General features: G+C 40.0%; 1 protein-coding gene across 1 annotated transcript; it reads left to right on the top strand.

Annotated features, from left to right (window-relative positions):
* Positions 1–8,687: 8,687 nt before the first annotated feature.
* LOC112237463 lies at positions 8,688–17,654 on the top strand. Its single transcript, XM_024406055.1, has 7 exons — positions 8,688–8,815; positions 8,906–9,241; positions 9,468–9,608; positions 9,724–9,799; positions 16,196–16,239; positions 16,335–16,658; positions 16,784–17,654. Exons 1-7 carry the CDS (start codon positions 8,788–8,790, stop codon positions 16,912–16,914), a joined length of 1,080 nt encoding a protein of 359 aa, XP_024261823.1. The 5' UTR covers positions 8,688–8,787; the 3' UTR covers positions 16,915–17,654.
* Positions 17,655–17,893: the final 239 nt, after the last annotated feature.

Raw genomic sequence — 17,893 nt, 5'->3', positions numbered from 1 at the left:
CCTATCCTGTACTCCCTGTTCATCCATGACTGCGTGGCCATGCACGCCTCCAACTCAATTATCAAGTTTGCAGATGACACTAGAGTCGTAGGCTTGATTACCAACAAGGACAACAACCACCCGAGCCACTGCCTGTTCACCCCGCTATCATCCAGAAGTTGAGGTCAGTACAGGTGCATCAAACCTGGGACAGAAAGACTGAAAAACACCTATCTCAAGGCCATCACTAACATAGAGGCAAAACAGCCATCACTAACATAGAGGCTGCTGCCAACATACAGACTCAAATCTCTTGCAACTAATAAATGGACTTAAAAGTTTTCACTAGTTAATTTAAATAACGCCACTTTAATAATGTATACATATCCTACAATACTCATCTCATATATACAGTTGAAGTCGGAAGTTTACGTACACCTTAGCCAAATACATTTAAACTCAGTTTTTCACAATTCCTGAAATGTAATCCTAGTAAAAATTCCCTGTCTTACGCCAGTTAGGATGACCACTTTATTTGAAAAATTTGAAATGTCAGAATAATAGCAGAGAGAATGATTTATTTCAGCTTTTATTTCTTTCATCACATTCCCAATGGGTCAGAAGTTTACATACGCTCAATTAGTATTTAGTAGCATTGCCTTTAAATGGTTTAACTTGGGTCAAACATTTCGGGTAGCCTTCCACAAGTTTCCCACAATAAGTTGGGTGAATTTTGGCCCATTCCTCCTGACAGAGCTGGTGTAACTGAGTCCGGTTTGTAGGCCTCCTTGCTCACACACACTTTTTCATTTCTGCCCACAAATCTTCTATGGGAATACCTTGACTTTGTTCTCCTTCAGCCATTTTGCCACAACTTTGGAAGTATGCTTGGGGTCATTGTCCATTTGGAAGACCTATTTGAGACCAAGCTTTAACTTCCTGACTGATGTCTTGAGATGTTGCTTCAATATATCCACATAAATTTCCTGCCTCATGGTGCCATCTATTTTGTGAAGTGCGCCAGTCCCTCCCGCAGCAAAGCACCCCCACAACATGATGCTGCCACCCCATGCTTCACGGTTGGGATGGTGTTCTTCGGCTTGCAAGCCTCCCCCTTTTTCCTCCAAACATAACGATGGTCATTATGGCCAAACAGTTCTATTTTTGTTTCATCAGACCAGAGGACATTTCTCCAAAAAGTATGATCTTTGTCCCAATGTGCTGTTGCAAACTGTAGTCTGGCTTTTTTTATGGCGGTTATGGAGCAGTGGCTTCTTCCTTGCTGAGCGGCCTTTCAGGTTACGCTGACATAGGACTCGTTTTACTATGGATATAGATACTTTTTGTACCGGTTTCCTCCAGCATCTTCACAAGGTTCTTTGCTGTTGTTCTGGGATATATTAGCATTTTTCTCACCAAAGTATGTTCATCTCTAGGAGACAGAACGCATCTCCTTCCTGAGCGGTATGATGGCTGCGTGGTCCCATGGTGTTTATACTACCATACTATTGTTTGTACAGATGAACGTGGTACCTTCAGGCATTTGGAAATTGCTCCCAAGGATGAACCAACCTTGTGGAGGTCTACACTTTTTTTCCTGAGGTCTTGGCTGATTTCTTTTGATTTTCCCATGGTGTCAAGCATCTAGGCACTGATTTTGAAGGTAGGCCTTGAAATTTATCCACAGGTAAACCTCCAATTGAATCAAATTATGTCAATTAGCCTATCAGAAGCTTCTAAAGCCATGACATTATTTTCTGGAATTTTCCAAGCTGTTTAAAGTCACAGTCAACTTAGTGTATGTAAACTTCTGACCCACTGGAATTGTGATACGGTGAATTATAAGTGAAATAATCTGTCTGTAAATAATTGTTGGAAAAATTGTGTCATGCACAAAGTAGATGTCCTAACCGACTTGCCAAAACGATAGTTTGTTAACAAGAAATGTGTGGAGTGGTTGAAAAATTTGTTTTAATGACTCTAATGACTTTAATGACCTAAAGTGTATGTAAACCTCTGACTTCAACTGTATATACTGTATTCTATACCATCTACTGCATCTTGCCTATGCCGCACAGCCATCGCTCATCAATATATTTACATGTACATATTCTTATTCATCCCTTTACATTTGTGTGTATAAGGTAGTTGTTGTAAATTTGTTAAATTACTTGTTAAATATTACTGCACTGTCAGAACTAGAAGCACAATTATTTCATTACACTCGCATTAACATCTGCTAACCATCTGTATGTGACCAATAAAATTTTATTTGATTTGATATTAACTAAACTCCTCAAATGGTCTGTCCTTGATGACACTTCAGTTACCCAGTGTTATGTCAGGGTAAGGTGTGACACTGCCTGGTGTTATGGGGTCTACATAGTCTTGAAAACTGACCCTATGCAACACAGTGACCAAGGTCTGGTTTCAACGATGGACTCTTTTGGCATAGAGGAACTACCTCACTGCCATAACTATCTTCACTGTAAGGTTGTTGTATTTGGTGCATGTGACAATTAAAATTTAATTTGATTTGACTAGGGTCTACATATCAGGGAAATGGCTCCATCTACAGGGACTCTACTGTGCTTCTAAATACCCCATGTGACATCATCCTCTCAGACCCTTATACACAGTCTTGGAGTAGGAGTGCTGACCTAGGATCAGGTTCCCCCTGTACATGCAATCTTGTCCATTATGATCTAAAGCTTACAACTGATCCTAGATCAGCACCCATACTGAGATGCTTTATGAATATGGGCCCAGCTAGGGCCCTTGTACCAGTCCAGAGACTGACTCTGTTACTCCACAACAAAAACATTAATAGGCTTACATTACTATGTAACAAAATGTTATTTATAGAGAACATTTCTTACAAAAATGCAATTCAAAGTGCTTAAAAACAATGCTTTCAAAATGGAGTGCTTTGCTGTTTAGTGAATATAATCATGCAATGTAAACTCAGAAAGAAAGAAAACGTCCTTTTTCAGGACCCTGTCTTTCAAAGATAATTCGTAAAAATCTAAATAACTTCACAGATCTTCACTGTAAAGGGTTTAAACACTGTTTCCCATGCCTGTTCAAGGACCTGTTGGATCGGAGGGTGAGGGCTAGGGCCATTCCCCGCAGAAATGTCCGGGAACTTGCAGGTGCCTTGGTGGAAGAGTGGGGTAACATCTCACAGCAAGAACTGGCAAATCTGGTGCAGTCCATGAGGAGGAGATGCACTGCAGTACTTAATGCAGCTGGTGGCCACACCAGATACTGACTGTTACGTTTGATTTTGACCCCCCCTTTGTTCAGGGACACATTATTCAATTTCTGTTAGTCTTGTTCAGTTTATTTCTCAGTTGTTGAATCTTGTTATGTTCATACAAATATTTACACATGTTAAGTTTGCTGAAAATAAACGCAGTTGACAGTGAGAGGACATTTATTTTTTTGCTAAGTTTATATCATACATATACAGGTAATTGTAGTTAAACAATATGCAATATTCCTTTAATATAAGTGATAAGGGTACAATATGACACAATATACTATTCAAAATAATATTTTGGTTATCCAGCAAGAGAGTTCTCTCTTGGTTTATTAACATTCTTGAAAGGCTGTCACCCCTACGGAACCCAGACATTCCATTTATTCTAGAACGTCTTCTAGAACCACCTCGTTCTGTTCTAGGTCCTCAAACTGAGTCAGGAGTTCCTTGTGGATGATGGGGATGGTTTTGTAGCTGAACAACGGTGGAGGATCGACATTCACTGGTTGTAGTTTGATCTTCAGGATGTCTTTAACAGGGGAGTTCTTCTTCTGATGCTTGGTATTGTTATTGAATTTGGTCATCAGGTCCTGTTGTGACCGGTAACTGTCGTGGTCGATAAGGAAAGCAAAGGTCCTGTTGCATGATTCTTGGCAGGACCTCAGTTTGATGTCGATGTCCACCTAAGGTACAGAGGCACACAGAATAAACAGAGGCACCCTATTCCCTACATAGTACACTAGTTTTGGCGAGGGCCACCTATGCACATAATTTTGGACGCAGCCAGGCGTTAATATCTGTAACAGAGATGCAGACAATGCATCCAAAATGCCACCCTATTCACTAAATAGTGCACTACTTTGACCAGGGACCTAAAAACCAGTAGGTTGCTAAACTGAGCAACAGCACTGTAAAAAACAGTGACTAACCCAGGGGATGTGTCTGAAATGCTGATCTGGCCATAGCCTACTGTATTTGTAATTGTTTCTGTAATTGACAGATAGACGGATCACATGATAGCGCACTCGTAATTGGAAAAATGTATGTTTTAAAATGCTTAAATAGAGGTTGGCAATACCTAGGTTAATAATCTCCCTGCACGTTAATATAAACCATGGAAGCAGCAGATCAGGAGCAGTGTGTGTGTTTTCAATATGCAGAGGGACAAATTATTTTTTCCTACCCTCTCTCCGATTGTTAAGTATTATGCACATTGATAGCCTGCTATCAAACATCCGTGCCAGCTGATTTATAATACTGTAGTAGCAGCAGACAGTACAGATGTAGGATCTTAATTTGATCATGCTTTTGTTGCTAAAGTTTGTAATTTCTACTTGAAAATGTCAGACTTGATTTGCCCTGACAAAAAATGTATCAACTCCTACAAAAATGTCCATTAGCTATAATCCACATAATAATTCACATTTCCTGTTGCTTCAAGATTATTTTCCTGCTGTATCAAACCGACTCAAATTAAGATCCTACATCTATCTAAATCAGGGATGTTCAATGTCGTTCTTGGAGGGAAGAATCACCACTAATTCAGACCTGGGACACCAGGTGAGTGCAATTAACAGCTCTGCTCTAAATGGGTGACTATTGGAGCAAAACATGGGCGGAGAAGAGACCGGTGAGCATCAAGCAAACAGTGTGTAATAGCTACCCAAGTGGGCGTCGTCCAAAACCCGGGACATGTTTTCACTGAGCCGTAAGCAAGCATGACTAGGTCTTCAGGTGGTATTACATGTTTCATACCCCTTACCCATTTCAGATATAAAGAAAAGAAGGAATAAAGAAGATGGTGGGGTAAAGAACACAGGGTTTATTTTAATTTTAGAAGAATGACAGAAAGAGTAGAAAGTGGGGTGTGTCTGAAATGTCTCCCTATTCCCTGTTTTGTGCACTTTTGTTGTAGTGCACCCCTATTGGCTCTGGTCAGAAGTAGTGCACCATCTAGGGAATATGGTGCAATTTTGAACTGGGACAGACATCAATGTCCACCTGAATTACAGAGAGAGAGGAGAGTAAACAGATACTATTTGACCAAAGCTTACACTTTAACTCTGAAGTAAACACTAAAAGGCCTTGACTAGTGGGATGAGGTTGGAGAAGATCATGTTAAGTCAAAGTTTGGTGTTGCAAAGTTTTACCCCACAGTTTGTTTTTAAATAAATGTTTTGTTAAATTTTTATTTAACTAGGCAAGTCAGTTAAGAACAAATGATTTTTTACAATGACTGCCCACCAAAAGGCGTACTGCGGGGACGGGGGCTGGGATTAAAAATAAAATAAAAATATAGGACAAAACACACATCACAACAAGAGAGAAAACACAACACGACATAAAGAGAGACCTAAGACGACAACATAGCATGGCAGCAACACATGAAAACACAGCATGGTAGCAACACAACATGACAATAACATGGTAGCAACACAACATGGCAGCAACACAACATGACAACAGCACAAAACATGGTACAAACATTATTGGGCACAGACAACATCACAAAGGGCCCGAAGGTAGAGACAACAGTACATCACGCGAAGCAGCCACAGCTGTCAGTAAGTGTCCATGATTGAGTCTTTGAATGAAGAGATGGAGATAAAACGATCCAGTTTGAGTGTTTTTTGCAGCTCGTTCCAGTCGCTAGCTGCAGCGAGTTGAAAAGAGAAGTGACCCAGGGATGTGTGTGATTTGGGGACCTTGACCAGAATGTAACTGGCAGAACGGGTGTTGTATGTGTTGGATGAGGGCTGCAATAGGTATCATAGATAGGGTGGAGTGAGGGTGGAGTGAGGCCTAAGAGGGTTTTATAAATAAGCATCAACCAGTGGGTCTTGCGACGGGTATACAGAATGACCAGTTTACAGAGGAGTATAGAGTGCAGTGATGTGTCCTATAAGGAGCATTGGTGGCAAATCTGATGGCCGAATGGTAAAGAACGTCTAGCCGCTCGAGAGCACCCTTACCTGCCGATCTATAAATGATGTCTCTGTAATCTAGCATGGGTAGGATGGTCACCTGAATCAGGGTTTGTTTGGATCAAGCCTTGAGGTACTCCCTTGGTGACAGGCAGTGGCTGAGACAGCAGATGTTCTGATTTCATACACTGCAGTCTTTGAGAGAGGTAGTTAGCAAACCAGGCCAAAGACCCCTCAGAGACACCAATACTCCTTAGCCGGCCCACAAGAATGGAATGGTCTACCGTATCAAAAGCTTTGGCCAAGTCAATAAAAATAGCAGCACAACATTTCTTAGAATCAAGTGCAGTGGTGACATAATTTAATTTAAGGTTGCAGTGACACATCCATAACCTGAGCGGATACCAGATTGCATTCCCGAGAGAATACTATAGACATCAAGAAAGCCAGTCAGTTGATTATTGACAAGTTTTCAACACTTTTGATAAACAGGGCAAAATAGAAAAAAATATTGGCCTATAACAGTTAGGATCAGCTTGATCTCCCTTTTAAATAAAGGATGCACCATGGCTGCCTTCCATGCTATGGGAACCTCCCCAGAGAGGAGAGACAGGTTAAAAAGGTCAGAGCAATGGGAACCTCCCCAGAGAGGAGACACAGGTTAAAAAGGTCAGAGCAATGGGAACCTCCCCAGAGAGGAGACACAGGTTAAAAAGGTCAGAGCAATGGGAACCTCCCCAGAGAGGAGACACAGGTTAAAAAGGTCAGAGCAATGGGAACCTCCCCAGAGAGGAGACACAGGTTAAAAAGGTCAGAGCAATGGGAACCTCCCCAGAGAGGAGACACAGGTTAAAAAGGTCAGAGCAATGGGAACCTCCCCAGAGAGGAGACACAGGTTAAAAAAGGTCAGAGCAATGGGAACCTCCCCAGAGAGGAGACACAGGTTAAAAAGTTCAGAGCAATGGGAACCTCCCCAGAGAGGAGACACAGGTTAAAAAGGTCAGAGCAATGGGAACCTCCCCAGAGAGGAGACACAGGTTAAAAAGGTCAGAGCAATGGGAACCTCCCCAGAGAGGAGACACAGGTTTAAAAAGTCAGAGATAGGCTTGGCGATGATAGGGGCAGCAACCTTAAAGAAGAAAGGGTCTAAACCATCTGACCCAGCTGTTTTTTGGGGGTCAGATTTAATTAAGGACCTCCTTTAGCACCTCGGACTAAGTGACCGCTTTGCAGGGAGAAAGTTTGTAGCGGGGCAGGGGAAAAGAGGGAGGAGCATCGGGGATAGTCGCATTAGAAGGGGTGGGAGATGAGGAAATGTTGGACAGGGAAGGAGTCATGGCAGAGTCAAATAGGAATCCTGACTTAATGAAGAGGTGATTAAAGAGCTCAGCCATGTGCTCCTTGTCAGTAACAACCACATCATCAACATTAAGAGACATGGGCAAATGTGAGGAGGAGGGTTTATCCTCCAGGTCTTTAACCATTTTCCAGAACTTCTTGGGGTTAGAGTGACAGAGAGAGAACTGCTACTTAAACTAAATCACTTTGGCCATCTGGATAGCCTGACTACCCCAGGCCTCTGCATTTGGGTGGGTGGGGTGAAACTCTCCTGCCATTTTTAGGCTCAAGAGTTGTCACACCTCTCACTTCACACTTCAGTGCTAATTTCCATCAGTTTCTTTCCTAGCAGCTTGGCAGCTCAGTAGCCCCATTTATTTAGCTTTATATAACAAAATTTACCTAGATTATTGTCCTTACATTTTTGGTTTCACAAATAGGTCCAGACTGAACACTGCTCACTCAGTTTTGTGCTGGATGGTATTTCCATGTTCCGCCATGTTTCCTCTGCAGGTCTTGGTCTGTTAGAAGTTCCCTTATTGATAATCCTTGGTAGCAGTAGTCCATTCAGGTAATTTTGTCCAAAATCAAGGTTCTAGGTTTGGAATTGTGACTTGGAATGTAGTTTTTGATGTTGAGGTTAGTATCCTGCACAAGTCCCTGTGAAAAAAGTTTATCTACGTTTATCCACCTGTAAATCCATCTATTTGCAGAAGAACTCAGGAGCCCATGCTCTCTGTGTCTGCTCACACGCTCTTATTCTGAAACTCAGAAAGTATCTATTACAATAAATACAAGGGCTGTGTGCCAATAGGCTTGGATATCCACTATCCTCCTCACCTCACTCCTTTCCAAGTATCCTTTGCTTCTCTCCTTTCCTCAGCTCAGCTCATTTCCTCATCTCTTCATGAGCACTGAAAGGAGTTGATGATTGAATGTGATATGATGAAAACCAATGCCTTTATCTGAACTTTCCCAGTCACAGATTGAGCCTTGTCCTGGACACAAAAGCATGCTCAATGGAGAATCTCCATTGAAAGTGTTTAGTCCAGGATTAAGCTTAATCTGTGTCCAAGAAACAAACTGGCCCGCAACCAAATGTCATTTAGGTCCCCAAAAAACATAGGGCTGGCCCCGATTATTGATCTGACTTAGACCTTTAGCACCCATAAAAAGACAAACAAACAAGAAAGTGGTTTGTCTGTACAGCAGCAAAGAGTGCTCTAACAGACCACTGCTACACAAGCAGGAAACCAACCTAATCAACAACACACATTTGAGACGATGCTGAGAGTTGTGGGACATCTGTTGTGTAAGACAATTATTTTGTTACTACATGTATTTAATAACTTAAGAAACAAATCAAATGTGTAATGTAATGAATGACCTGATCTGTTTCTAGGTCTCTTTATATGCCGTCGGGGAGCTGATGGCTTGACAGAGACACTGGTGGAACTTGGACAGAATACAACCATAAACTGTTCTCTTAACATAGAAAGTGCATACTGGTACATTCAGCACCAACCACAGCCTCCACAGGCCATACTCCACTCTTTCACTAGTAGGAGTCCTGCTGCTTTTTATTACAATACTACTTTTAGACAGAAATATTCATTACTAACAGGACATAGATTGTTAATACAGAATGTAACAGTAGATGATTGTGGCGTGTTCTACTGTGCAAAAAAAGAAGAGGGTAGATTGATATTCAGCAATGGTACCAGACTCATGACCGCTGGTAAGTGCACATTTAATTCAATGATGAATTCCTTTCAATATAACATAAATCTTTATTGAAATACATCCAATTTTGAGTATGTAGACTCAAGCGTATGCTGTCCTAACACTGCATGTGTGATGCACTGTAGGCCAACTTAATGTACTTTAATTGTAAAGTGGCATTGTGTGGATATCACTACATGCACATTTAATATAGTGATTTTTCAATGTGCATTATTGCACAGATGTTTATGCTGACTATCCCAATCAGACAAACCAGACATCCAGCTATCCAAACCAGCCCTCCAACTACAGGTCATCATGGGAGAACTGTCTTCTGTTCATTTACAGTGTTCTGAATGTTATTCTGATGGTTATGATCCTGGGTGAGTAAATGGAAATACGAGATTTGAAATATTTTAACCTTTTTTGTTGTTTACAGAGAATTTACATATTGATTTTGTTTATCAACTTTTCCCATTTTGTTGGTTTATATTTCAGTGCTAATCTTGACCTTGCCATGTCAGAACAGTAACTCTCCTTCAAAACTAACATCAAGACGCCAAATAGACCAGAGGTAAATTACTTTTTGTAAAGATCCTAAACAGTTGCATCAGTCTCAGCTAATTTGGACCAATAATTTAGCTTAAAGCTGCAATATATACTTTTAGGGCTATCCAACAAAATTCACATAGAAATGTCAGTTATAGATCTGTCATTCTCATTAAAAGCAAGTCTAAGAAGCGGTAGATCTGTTCTGTGTGTACTATTTCTATGCATCCCATTCTTAAGTTTTGTTTTTGTGTCTTTTACTTTCAGTTTTGTACAGCAGCTTCAAACAGCTGAAAATACAATCTTTTTGGTTATGGAAAATATATTTCACAGTGGTTTAGATGGTACAATGTTTATCAACACTATGCTTCTTTGTTTTGTCACAGAAACTGAAATTAGGTGAACTATTAGAATTTTAGCAACCATAGTGCAACTTCAACAGTATAACGTGCTGAAAAGCATACCGATATATCATAACACTGATTGCATGCAAGTTTAAAATAACAAAATAAATAGTCACTGCATTGTTTATTACATTTACCCCTGAAGTCAGTGACACAGCACCAAGACGATTAAATCCTGAACTTGTATCAATAATTAGTTTAGCAGTATAATACATGATCCATAAGGGCAAGCTAAGAACATGCTTAGAAATGCTTAGTGTAAAATCATGGTAGTCGTGTGACATTGTTACAGTGATGACTAAAAGAGTCTACTGAATATGCGTCACCTTTTCACTGCTAGTCAGTAATTATATTGTTTGTTAACGTTCCCCTACTTTGCCATGAGTTGTACTTTACTAAAATGCGATGATATTAGATCCATATTAGATGGTTTATGCGTTAAGGATAAAAAGTGCACTCATTATATTAGGAAGATGAGTACCGAGCCGCCTTTTCCTCCTGCAAAAGTATACTGGAATTATAGAATTGGAGTGCGGTATGCAATTTAAGGAGAACATATTGTGTCAATAACGAAGTCCGCGAAGTGTCTTTAAAAAATATTAATTCAATATATCCAGTAAACTAGGTACTGACAATTTAAAATTGATATCGATGAAGTGTGTTTTGTCAAATTGAGAATGAAACTACAAGTGGTGTTCTTTGAATGTATTTGCAGTAAGATCTTTTGGATGGATGTACATGTATTTATTAGATCAACTGGTGCTAGGGTTCGTCTTGATGGTAAAGGTGTTTTACTTTTGTTTCATGATTTATATCAGATTAAAGAATATACAATGAATCTGCATGTGTCACGTATTGACGCTGGAGAGACGAAGCAGGTAGGGAAGAGTGGGAGCAGACGTGACAGCATGGTAAATATGATTTACAGTACATACATGCAAGTGGGCAAAAAATCCAACATTCTTTTTTTTAAATGATTGAACTCAAATTTTATTTTTAAGTGGCGCATAATCTGAAAAACTGTAAAGCAAAACGAACCCTAATTGCCTGTGAAACCTTGTACATTTTTGTTTACTTATGTATACCCCATAATCCATAGTTTCGATGTTAATTGGTAGATTTTTTGTAAGATGTTTGTATATTGTGTTATAATTGTTGTTAATAATAAAAAATGTATATATATATTTTTTTAAATACCTCGCCCACATTAGCCATTTGCCATTTGATCACTGGTTCATTGAGTGAGAGAATTATTTTATAAAGACAATGTTTTTGCTTGTAATTATGTTGCATGTAAACGATCCTCCTGGTGATTCCAGGAGAGCTACTGGATGTGCAGGCTTTTGCTCCAGCCCTGCTCGAACACACCACATTGTAAAACATCAGCTGCTCAACAGGACCTTGATAAGCTGGTGTGTTCCAGCAGGGTTGGATCAAAAGCCTACACACCCAGAAGCTCTCCAGATGGAGGTTGACAGACCACATGTGTTTTTACACAGTAGCCCATCAGTGTAGTATTTTACTTTGTGGGGGTTAAGTGCCTTGCTCAAGGCCACAACAGCAGGAGATACTGTATAATAGATGGGATCAGAGACCAGCAGCCTTCCATTGTCAATACCAGTGAAAATAATGAATGCTATTTTGTGAAGTGGTTCCATGCATCATACAACACAGTTTTCAGTCACCTATTTTGCCCATGGCTTTACAGACCTTTTTGACCCATGGCTTTAGACCTTTTTGGCCCATGACTTTACAGACCTTTTTGGCCCATGGCTTTACAGACCTTTTTGGCCCATGGCTTTACATACCTTTTTGGCCCATGGCTTTACATACCTTTTTGGCCCATGGCTTTACATACCTTTTTGGCCCATGGCTTTAGACCTTTTTGGCCCATGGCTTTAGACCTTTTTTGGCCCAAGGCCTTACAGACCTTTTTGGCCCATGGCTTTACAGACCTTTTTGGCCCATGGCTGTTACAGACCTTTTTGGCCCATGGCTGTTAGACCTTTTTGGCCCATGGCTGTTACAGACCTTTTTGGCCCATGGCTTACAGACCTTTTTGGCCCATGGCTTTAGACCTTTTTGGCCCATGGCTTTACATACCTTTTTGGCCCATGGCTTTAGACCTTTTTGGCCCATGGCTTTACAGACCTTTTTGGCCCATGGCTTTACATACCTTTTTGGCCCATGGCTTTACAGACCTTTTTGGCCCATGGCTTTACAGACCTTTTTGGCCCATGGCTTTACATACCTTTTTGGCCCATGGCTTTACATACCTTTTTGGCCCATGGCTTTACATACCTTTTTGGCCCATGGCTTTACAGACCTTTTTGGCCCATGGCTTTACATACCTTTTGGCCCATGGCTTTAGATACCTTTTTGGCCCATGGCTTTACAGACCTTTTTTGGCCCATGGCTTTACATACCTTTTTGGCCCATGGCTTTAGACCTTTTTGGCCCATGGCTTTACAGACCTTTTTGGCCCATGACTTTACAGACCTTTTTGGCCCATGGCTTTACAGACCTTTTTGGCCCATGGCTTTACAGACCTTTTTGGCCCATGGCTTTACAGACCTTTTTGGCCCATGGCTTTAGATACCTTTTTGGCCCATGGCTTTACAGACCTTTTTGGCCCATGGCTTTACAGACCTTTTTGGCCCATGGCTTTACAGACCTTTTTGGCCCATGGCTTTACAGACCTTTTTGGCCCATGGCTTTACAGACCTTTTTGGGGGGGACAAGTGACTTACTCCTCCATATATTTACATATTCTTAAGTCCATTCCTTTACTTAGATTTGTGTGTATTGTGTGTATGTTGTGAAATTGTTAGATATTACTGCACTGTCGGGGGCTAGAAACACACGCATTTGCTACATCCGCAATAACATCTGCTAAACACGTGTATGTGACCAATACAATTTAATTTGATATGATTTGAGCCTTCAAACAAGTACAAAATGGTTACTATCAAGCCCTGATAACACATAAAGGGTGATGTCTACCTTCGGTCACTTCGGTGATTCTAAAATTATTAGATGAAAGCTTTGAAAAACATGGAGGGGAAATATATTTGTGTTGTAATTAATCATTGGACAGTAACGAAAATGTGTGTTTATTAATGATTAAATCCATAATTTCATTAAAAAACATGCTGTGTTGCCCCTCCCATTTCTGTCTACCGAACAAATGTAACTGTTCTTATGTATGTAAGAAGTGTTTTGTAAAGACGGTCCGTTCCTGTTATCTCAATGTTGATAGGCCTGTATTAGTGGTGCGCAGGTCAGTTGTTTGTTCACACGCAATTTAATAACCCATTGGCAACCGCCCGACTATATGTGATAAAGTGAGGTCCTCACCCAACCCAAACCCGCTAATATAGAAAATGCGTGTACGCTACAGTCAGAGACCGCAGAACGATTTTTTGACAGGTGTTGCAGGATTTGGTTTATTGATGCCTGATATGTTTCTGCTTATCATTTCCGACATTTTGGTAGGCTATTTGTAAGTCAACTTGTCAGTAATTAGATACTTGCAGCTTCTCTTCTGTCATTCTCCACTCCTGTTCTCCAGTCAAAATGTGAGCTATGTGTGTAGGCCTAGAATTTTACTGCAAGAAATGCTTCATTCTGCAGTAGGAGTTTATAATACGACTATGTGTGAGGTTATAGACCTACGGTAAATGTCCAGATATCAGTTTCCATTGAACCCATCTGAACAGTAGGCTACAGTTCCCTTGATGTGCCATAGGCTTATTTGAAATCCCTGTGTTGTGACTGTGGAATTTGTATAGCACCTCACAATCATCACACATAACATAGCCAGCACTGATAGCATCCTCTTTAGCCACTTCATCAAATCTTCCATCTCTACTATTTTTATTCTCAACTGTCCATTTCGCAGCTTTTCTGTTACTGAATTAAACATTGCCCTTTTTGCCTTCTAGGATCAACAACTGTTTGTGTCCTTTGCAAAAACATTAGGCATGTATGTTATTTGGCATGCTTGGCACACATATAGTTATTTTAGCCTTGGACTTCGCACTAATGCCAGGTAGCCTTAAAACCTCATCGAGTATATTCAAAGTAACATAATAAAAACATCCCTATCAGAATCCCTAAATTTAAGCTACAGATAAAATAAATACATGCGTGGGCTGTGTCGCAATCGACCACTCCGCGTATGTCGCCCTTCCGCAGCTGTGGTGGAAAGTGGCAGAGCTATAAGCTGTTTGTCAGATCATGAGACATCCCAAAAATCGGTCATCTCACCAAAGCTTCTGTAGCATCCGAACGGTTTGGCCTACAAACTAATATGATCACTGTATAGAAAGGGGAGACTCTCATGAACACTATGGAGTTCTTGGTTTTGTCATGGGACTGGTCTAAAGGTAACCCATACACATGAATGGAAGTATGGAGGTAGTTTTGTTCCAACAGAAATAAGGGGTTAAATATGTGTAAAAATATATAGCGAGATATATTTCCTGAGCTTTCTTATATCTCTTAGATATAGGACAGTGTCACACCCTGACCATAGAGAGCTGTTTATTCTCTGTTGGTTGGGGTGGCAGGGTAGCCTAGTGGTTAGAGTGTTGGACTAGTAACTGGAAGTTTGCAAGTTCAAACCCCCGAGCTGACAAATCTGTTGTTCTGCCCCTGAACAGGCAGTTAACCCACAGTTCCTAGGCCATCATTGAAAATAAGAATTTGTTTTTAACTGACTTGCCTAGTTAAATTAAGGTAAAATAAAATAAATAAAATAGTGACTAGGGTGGGTCATCTAGGTGATTAGTAATTTATGTTGGCCTGGTATGGTTCCCAATCAGAGACAGCTGTTTATTGTTGTCTCTGATTGGGGATCATATTTAGGCAGTCATTTCCACATTGTGCTTTGTGGGATCTTGACTATGGATAGTTGCCTGTTAGCACTATTATTTAGCGTCACGTTTGGTTTGGTATTTGTTGTTTTTGTTCGGTGTACATTTAATAAAGGAAAATGTACGCCTACCAAGCTGCACCTTGGTCCACTCATTCAAACAATCGTGACAGACAAACACTTCAAAAACGTATTCCTTATGCTTTATTTTTTGACTGTCTTTTTTTGTAGTCCTTTATCAATGCGTTTCTATGGGCTATATAGCAGTAAAGGCCAGATGGAATATATTTGTTATACCTAAAGGGGTCCTACAATTCAAAATCAAATAGCTAAATGATTCATGGTATGACCTTAAAACAATTCCATATGTCAGACTTTTAAAAATTAAATAATGAAAAAAAAACTGAAATGTAGCCTATAGATAGAACAATATTTGTGAATTTTTTTAAAGGTATTTTTTCTTTTTTTTACTAAACCCTCCCATCACCCACCCATGTTTCATCCAGACAATATTTAATGACCTTAAACCCACCTGTAATGGCTGTTTGAAGAAGAGGAGTGTCGAATGCAGACACACAAAACAGAAAATAACTACCCACAAAACACAGGTGGGAAAAGGCTACCTAAGTATGGTTCTCAATCAGCGATAACGATAGACAGCTGCCTCTGATTGAGAATCACACCCAGCCAAACACACAGAAATAGAAAACATAGAATGCCCACCCCAACTCACGCCCTGACCAAAATAGAGACATAAAAAGGATCTCTAAGGTCAGGGCGTGACACCACCCTTCCTAAGGATATAAATGCAGCGACTGCAGGTTATGAGTCTACCTACGCATCGCTAAACTGGACTGCAAGCGGACTGCTATACGTCTGTTACCTGCATTACCTTCAGTTACCACAGTTACAAGTAATACCATGCAGACTGCATCTTTTGGCTAGTTTATATCTTAGAAACAAAGAGTAGGTCTGTATTGTTTTTGTTGCTTTACAAAGTAATTTTAATGCACAGTAAATGAACAGTTTCTTAGGTTAGGATTGGTTGCTCAGCCTCCTTTTCATGTTCAGCCAGGCCACTGTGTTTATAACCCTGCTAGTCTCGTTCCCAACCATAACATGCTCTATCACTACTCCACAGGTGCTGGTTGCCGGTTTGTGTGATCCTGTTGATTGGACCCCAAGGTATTCATTTCAAATAGTCATTTAGTATTGTAGTGTCAGATGGATTAATTGGAGGCACATTTTTATGTCTCTGTTTTTATGTCTCTGTTCCAAAGTCTCTTCGCAGGTCAAAGTTGAAGGCTTCAAGGGAGATAATGTTATCTTGCCTTGCACATACATTGAGAAGAAGGAGCATAAAAATGTCACCATTTTTTGGCAAACCGCAGATGATGACACTGTCTACAGTATTATTGATGGAAAAGCAGATTTGGCCAAGCAATACTCTCAGTTCATCAACAGAACCAGTATGTTCTCTGATGAGTGGACAAATGGCAACTTCTCTCTCCTACTGATTGATCTCAATAGCACAGATAGTGGGAGTTATTCATGTTTCATACCAACAGAGGACATTCTTCGTCAAGTGGAACTTTCTGTTCAAGGTTTGTTTACAACCAAGTGTAACAGCCTCTTTTATCTATAAAGTATTGGAATTTCCCTTAACAGTTTTAAGAAGTTGATGATACAGTATGATAACACTATAAAAATGTCCCTCTGTATTATACAGAGAAACCAACTCCTGAGCCTAAACCAACTCCTGAGCCTAAACCAACAAATAGCAGCAGCGTGAGCCTCAGAGGACAGAACCTCAGCCCCTTCCTGTTTCTCCTCCTCAGTCAAATGGTCTACCTTCTTTGACTCACAGCATAGAAATTGGTCATTGTGCCATTTTATGTGGCTTTGTTTTGCAACTTCTCTGTGTTCAATTGTCTGAAATATCTTTTCTCGCTATATGTATGAAATATGAAACGCAAAATATAGGCTACCACTTGCTAGAACTCTTTATTGATGTGATGAGTAAATGCATAACACTTTTTTAAACATGGGTAATCTGTGAAATCAAAATAGGAAATACATTTGAAATAGGGTTTGAAATAGGGTTGAAATAAGATTGTGTAGTGTGTCACTCCTAACAACAAAGCTTCAATTACAAGGCTATTAAAGTTATATACAGCCAATTGACTGTCATTTTGGTGAGAACTTGAGATTGAACATATTTGTGTGTTTTTTGTTGTTTCAATTAGCTTTTTCTTTTTCTAAGACATTTTCTTTAACTTAAAGTAAACGTTCACTTCCTCAATACTTTTGAATAACGTCTGTTGCTATTCCTTTTTGCAAACTATGGTTTGATCATGTGGTTGCACACTCTGTTCAGTCTCAAGGTCTCATCACTCACTGCTCACCGGTGGTGCCTGTCCATTCTGTAAGACCATTATTATGAATTCGCTTATTCATTTTACATTCATTTTACAATGAATGAAGTAAGTGTGACTTCTGTTCTAAAATGTATTTAGAAGGACTGAGAAGCTCAGCTCTGGTGACTTTTCAAAAGGACATTCTACTTCCAAATGAATGAAAATAAAATTATACGGACACCATCTGAAATATAATTTCCACCTCCAGAAATGAGCCCAACAAACGTATTGGTAAAATTTTTGTTGAAATGATTTTAACATATTGGACCATGCATATAGCCTATGCATGGTCCATATTATCAGGTATCATATTCGCAATAAGTAATATCATCTGTAGCCCAACTGATGCAGCAGAGTGGTGATAAATAAATAGGTAAAGCATTGGGTTGCCTGTCTGCATTTAACCTATTGGGCTAATCATT

The sequence above is a fragment of the Oncorhynchus tshawytscha genome, linkage group LG14 (genome assembly GCF_018296145.1).
Source record: "Oncorhynchus tshawytscha isolate Ot180627B linkage group LG14, Otsh_v2.0, whole genome shotgun sequence".
NCBI classification, from domain to species: Eukaryota; Metazoa; Chordata; class Actinopteri; order Salmoniformes; family Salmonidae; genus Oncorhynchus; species Oncorhynchus tshawytscha.
The sequence above is the reverse complement of the archived record's forward strand: the minus strand, read 5'-3'. Positions and strand labels throughout refer to the sequence as shown.

Coding starts and splice junctions, on each gene's coding strand:
- LOC112237463 (XM_024406055.1), top strand. CDS start 8,788: ATGCTGAGAGTTGTGGGACATCTGTTGT. Junction 8,816..8,905: donor AGTTGTGGGACATCTGTTGT/GTAAGACAATTA, acceptor ATCTGTTTCTAG/GTCTCTTTATATGCCGTCGG. Junction 9,609..9,723: donor TCTGATGGTTATGATCCTGG/GTGAGTAAATGG, acceptor TTTATATTTCAG/TGCTAATCTTGACCTTGCCA.